We start from the raw sequence: 6,124 nt of genomic DNA on the forward strand, positions 1-6,124 counted from the left end.
CCCCACAATTCGAACACTTTAAAAATTAAGTATCATTATTGAATTAAAAAGAAAACAAGTAAAATAACTATTTTTTAAAAATAGAAATAAATAATGTATAGATTGATTGAAAAATTATTTAAATGACGGTTATTGCATCAAACATACTTACAATGAAAAAAATAAATAAAAATCGTTATTTTCATAGTAAATTGGAAAGCGTTTACCCCGATAAACAAAAAGGCGGTGTCTTGGAATTGGAGGTTCGATTGCCGGAAAAATAATCTCAGAAATTCCAAAACAATCCGGCAACAGCCCGACGATCTTCTCTCTAATTGTTAGAATTATCTGTATTTGATTGAGCCATCTGTAGAAGAATTAGGGCAATCATTTTGTATATTTCTGCTTCTTCGGATCGCTAATTCTCTTGATATACGTACTTGGGTAATGGAGGAATGTGCATGCATAGTAAGGTAGTACTTTGAGTGACAATGTCCGGAGATGAATATAACGATCATGATGTTCTTTTGCGCTCGGACCCACTTGCTATACAGAGCGATATAGAGCATCAGGGCGAGAATAGGAGCAATAAAGGGTTCACAGATCTGCTTAATATATTGGATCGAGGTCTTTCTGGCCGGCGATTCAGTTATAGTCGTTCCGGCAGACACCATTCGCCGTATGCTGATCGTCGTACCGGAACAATCAGCGGAGATTATGGAGACGATGTCCTTGCTGAAAGTGCTCCTCCGGAATGGGCTTTGCTGCTTATTGGTTGCCTCCTTGGCCTTGCTACGGGTGTCTGTGTTGCTGCCTTCTACCGTGCAGTGAGTCCATCCCTGCTTCTTATGATTATTAATCTTAATATGATTCACTTCAGTTGCTTGTTAATGGATTGTATGGTTGTAGTAGTAAACTCAAAACTTGCCCTTAAGTAACAGTTGATGGGTTCTTGGCAATCTAGCAAGATTCTTGGTGTTTGTTTTACATATTGGAAATTGATTAAATATTGTTGGGTCCGTTGTTTCTTTTGCATTTGCTGACTCTAGTTTACCTCTATAGGTGCATATAATACATGAATTTGTTTGGGCTGGGACCCCAAATGAGGGGGCTGCTTGGCTTCGATTGCAGAGGCTTGCTGACACTTGGCACCGGATACTTTTAATACCAGTTACAGGAGGGGTTATTGTTGGAATGTTGCATGGATTAATTGAAATATTACAGCAAATAAATCAGTCAGCTTCTGCTTATGGACAAGGATTTGATTTGTTATCTGGAGTTTTCCCTGTAATAAAAGCTATTCAGGCTGCAGTGACTTTAGGTACAGGATGTTCATTGGGTCCTGAAGGCCCTAGTGTAGATATTGGTCAGTCATGTGCCCGTGGATGCTCAGTGATGATGGAAAACAACAGAGAAAGGAGACTAGCTCTTGTTGCTGCCGGTGCAGCTGCTGGGATTGCTTCAGGTATTAGTCAATTTCTATATTGTTATTTCATTTTCCAATATCAAATTTGCTGTTTGTTTGTTGTTCTTGTTGCTTCCTTTGCAATTCTCTTGTCCACTTAAACATATCCAAACTCATGCTTCACTGGAGTCCAAACATTTTCGCTTGTTTCCTGACATTGTCATTTCTATTTTAAGTTCACTCAATTTATTACTTGGAAAATAATGTTCCTTTAGAAGATCCTCTTTTGCAAATTTCTTGCTTCTATTGCTTGTGATGCTTCTTATTGCTGTTGGGTTGCTGCAGGTTTTAATGCTGCTGTTGCTGGGTGTTTCTTTGCCATTGAAACAGTTTTAAGGCCTTGTGGTGCTGAAAACTCCCCTCCATTTACAACTGCAATGATAATCCTAGCATCTGTTGTTTCATCTACTGTCTCAAATGCTATACTTGGAGAGATACAGGCTTTTACAGTTCCCAAGTATCAATTGAAATCTGCAGCTGGTATTTTTTCCGTGTGCCTCCTTATTTGTCACCAATAGCAGTAATGTATTTTTGTGAAGTGTGGTGCTTATGAATGAGTATATTACAAAATATTAAACAACTATTTGGTAACACTTTTGCTTATGAATCTGAATCAAGATTTGTCTAAGAAATTGCGAGCGAATTTTTTGATCTGTGTGAGACAAAGTTCATATATACCTTGTTTCCAAATTCCAAATATGATCCCATCTGGATCCACACCTGCATGAGAAATATCATATGTTCCAGAAATAGATTTTTGCCCATATCCTGAATCGCAAATGTTGTGTGTGTGTATGTATGAGTTGATAGGGATGAAGTAATTCTGGTGAGATATTGCTTGCAGTAGGACACTAGTATTCGTTTGTTTAGTATATCTGATTGGCCATGTAGGCTATTGAAGAAATCCAAGTTTTAATCAAGTTTTCTCTACATGTTTGCAGAGCTACCTTTATACCTGATACTTGGTATGCTTTGTGGAATTGTAAGTGTGGTCTTCACACGTTTGGTCGAATGGAATACTAAAGCATTTGAATTTATTAGAGAGAAGTTTGGTGTTCCTGCTGTTGCATGCCCTGCTTTGGGTGGTTTAGGAGCTGGAATAATAGCTCTCAGGTATCCTGGAATACTCTACTGGGGTTTCAATAATGTCAATGAAATACTTCATACAGGAAAGATAGCTTCAGCACCTGGAATTTGGCTGCTTGCACAGTTGGTGATTGCGAAAGTTTTTGCCACAGCCCTATGTAAAGGATCTGGGCTTGTTGGTGGGCTATATGCACCGAGTTTGATGATTGGTGCTGCTGTTGGTGCTGTATTTGGCGGGATATCTGGAGAGATAATCAATGCGGCAATTCCAGGGAATAGTGCTGTTGCAGAGCCACAAGCTTATGCGCTGGTGAGAAATAGGTTGCATAGAGCATGGTTATTATTTTAATATAATTCATAGGCCAGTCCGCTGATTTTTTGCTGCATTTGAACACCTTGACATTGTAACAGGTTGGAATGGCTGCTACACTGGCTTCAGTTTGTTCGGTGCCCTTGACGTCTGTTTTACTTCTCTTTGAGTTGACAAAAGATTACACAATATTGCTTCCTCTCTTGGTAATTCTCATTGATTTAAATGTTTGGCACAGTGGTCATCTTGACTGGTTATTAACTTGAATTCAGTCTTCTATTATCATGTAGTCATATTGCATATTCTTTATCTTGTGACATGATATGTAGTCCTCCATGCTAGTGTTGCATATTCTACTAGATACACAATCTGTAATCTGTAAACATGCGAGCTTCACAATGTGCATTTTCTAATTGATAATCCCTTGTTCTAATTGTGTCATGTAAAATGTTGTTTCGGGTATAAGGCATCTTTCTGCATTTCCCATGCTCAAGATGTGGCATGAGAATCATGCTCATGAACATTTGGAGGAAATGATTGAGATAGGTAAGGAGGAGAAATACTGAAGTAAACTCTGATTGTGATTCTTGAGTGAACCATGTAGTGGTATAATCTTACACTTTCTATAAAATTTGGTTGCAAAATATCTCAACAAACCTAAAACTTAACCTCACCACATGTGGTAGAAATTTGTAGCTGATGTCCCAAGCCAAATGAATGGAATCAGTATTTATTGCATTTCCTAAATTTTCCCAAACCGAATTGCACAAGTTAAATTTTTTGTTGTTCTCCTATTAGAAGAAATGCATGTTCAACAATTCATCTCAGGAATTTGAATATGGCTGCAAAAAAGTATTTTCAAATGATTAAAACTGTTCATTGCGCCCCATGAAAATTGTCTTTGGTAAAACTGATACCAGTTCACATCGTTTCATGGGAGGTCAATTTTGCTTCTCCTCGATCATTTGTTGCGAACTTTAGCATATTTTGCTTAAGCTCTATAGCTGAAGCAATTTTCAGAAAACTGCATGAATATTTTTCTTTTGTGAACTTATAATACCTTCATCAATTTACTGTTGCACTGTCCAGAGACTTGAGAAGTTACCCCAGGAATTCCATATAATTTTCCAAACTATGTTTAATCCCATGAAAAATAAAATCTGGATCAGAAAGAAAGCCAACAAAGGATCTTGTATTTGGTCAACATAGTGAAAATCTTGTTCCATGATTCTTTGCATTGACTAGTTTGTTGTTTAATCATTTGCTTACATGCTGTCAATTCTGTGATCAGGGAGCTGTTGGGTTGGCAATATGGGTACCTTCAGTGACCAACCAGCCAAAGGAAGGTGAAACATCTGATTCAAGGAATTGGACAAGGGGTTATTCTCCACTTTCACCTACAGGGGATGAAAATAAAGGCATTTGGAGACATACGAACGACTCGAATGGGTTAGAGCTTACTGTGGTTCAGAACAATACTGACCTTGAAACAATTGACGAGGATATCATTCTTGAAGATATGAAGGTCAGTTAATTTCATAGACAAGATTTGAGATTAATGCATAGGCCCCTTTATGCCTTACATATTCTCGCTCTCAGTTGTTTGGCAAATGCATCCTTTTCAGGTTCATGCTACTAATTTTGTACAAATTCTGTTGCCTTGACAGGTTTCTCAAGTCATGTCGATCAATTATGTGAAAGTTTCAGGGAACACGAACTTGAAAGAGTCAATCATAATCATGCATGATAACCGACAGAAATGTGTACTTGTGGTAGATAATGAAAATTTTCTAGAGGGGATCTTAACATATGGCGATATTAGACGATTCTTTTCAAGAAAGTATGGCGATGTTCCCACCAGTGAAATACCACCTGATGACGTATGTAGCACAAAACACGATGCTCCCCATTTTGAAACACTATAAGAAACGTTTAGTAAGGGACAAATTCTGCTTTAGTATTTGGAAACAAAAACAAAAAGTGTTTTCAAATGGGGCAATGTTTCTTTCTAGCTATTTAAAGATTATTATCTTTTGTGCAATTTATAATGCCATTTGAGGTTCAACATCTTACAGGTTGAAAAGTATCAGGTTTCTTCCATATGCACCAGAGGAATTAAGTACCGCGGGAGAAGGGGAGGACTACTAACTTGTTACCCAGACACTGACTTGGTAATTGCAAAGAAGCTAATGGAGGCAAAAGGAATAATGCAACTTCCAGTCATAAACCGGGGAAATCTTCAAAATGAAAGAAGGCGTAAAGCTGCTGCTGTCCTTTTTTATCATTCTGTTAGCGCCTGTCTGAGGTTAGTCTCTGTCAACTTATCCTTTTTTATTTGAATTGGTTCATATTCTTCTTAGTTCCATGTATTCTCTTTCAAAAAAAAAAATGCTGAAGAGATGTTTTATATATGTGCAGAGAGGAGATGAGCCGCAGGAAACTGGGCTTTCGCGAGAGAAACGATGATCGTTGAGGAAATCTAGAGCGACCATCGTTGTTGTGCAAAGTCAGCACATCTCAAAGAGCATCATAGGATAGGATGGCTCGAATTTCTTTTATAACAATGAAGAAGGGGAAATATGATAGCAAAACTCTTTTTTCTATGAATTGTAGCATATCTCACATACATAGCAATTAGACAATAGACAAGAGACATTTCATAGAAGAATATTAATGTAGTATCAATATTTTCCTAATCTAATAAAAGAAAGAATCTAACATGATATTGATTCCTTTTGATTGTCAAGATCATGTCCTTTGAATTATATTTTGTTATTTTGATAGACAATTTGTTTAATAATTTTAAGGAAACTGTGAAAATACTACCTATAATAATCCTGATTTAATCTAATTCTGTTATAGGATTTGATATAAAATAGAGAGTTTATTTTAAATCATAAAATCTTACCCTAAAAACGATATTAATTATATATCAGTATTATTATTTATATATAATTAAGAAAGAAATTATTATTTTTAAATAAAATAAACAAATGACAATAAAAAAAGGTAATAGTCAAATAAAAAAAGTTTATTTATTTGAATATAAATTCAGTTTATTTTTTTAATTTATTTAATCAAAATAACTTAATAAAATACTACAATTCAATATTTTCGCAAATACAATTCAATAATGAATAATAATATCATTAACCCAAATCAATAACGTATAATTTAGAAGAGAAATGATTAGGTGAAGGAATTTGGTAAGAAAATGACGTGGCATAATCTAAATAAATCAAATAATTTCTCTCTTTACTCTCTTTCCTCAACTTTTACATTTT

The 6,124-nt window shown here is 35.9% G+C and overlaps 1 protein-coding gene across 1 annotated transcript; it reads left to right on the top strand.

Moving 5' to 3' along the window:
• Nucleotides 1–239: 239 nt before the first annotated feature.
• On the top strand, nt 240–5,581 carry LOC124921053 (chloride channel protein CLC-f-like). The gene is made up of 9 exons (XM_047461653.1): nt 240–806; nt 1,042–1,444; nt 1,730–1,924; nt 2,386–2,840; nt 2,942–3,046; nt 4,132–4,365; nt 4,508–4,720; nt 4,916–5,145; nt 5,259–5,581. The coding sequence occupies exons 1-9, from the start codon at nt 471–473 to the stop codon at nt 5,311–5,313; spliced, it is 2,226 nt and encodes a 741-aa protein (XP_047317609.1). The 5' UTR covers nt 240–470; the 3' UTR covers nt 5,314–5,581.
• Nucleotides 5,582–6,124: the final 543 nt, after the last annotated feature.

This window comes from Impatiens glandulifera, chromosome 1 (assembly GCF_907164915.1).
Source record: "Impatiens glandulifera chromosome 1, dImpGla2.1, whole genome shotgun sequence".
NCBI lineage: Eukaryota > Viridiplantae > Streptophyta > Magnoliopsida > Ericales > Balsaminaceae > Impatiens > Impatiens glandulifera.

Bases quoted from the DNA above. Each gene is read 5' to 3' on its own strand.
- LOC124921053 (XM_047461653.1), top strand. From the start codon at position 471: ATGTCCGGAGATGAATATAACGATCATGATGTTCTTTTGCGCTCGGAC. The intron at 1,445-1,729 runs GTATTAGTCAAT...GGGTTGCTGCAG, and splicing joins AGCTGCTGGGATTGCTTCAG to GTTTTAATGCTGCTGTTGCT. The intron at 5,146-5,258 runs GTTAGTCTCTGT...ATATATGTGCAG, and splicing joins TCTGTTAGCGCCTGTCTGAG to AGAGGAGATGAGCCGCAGGA.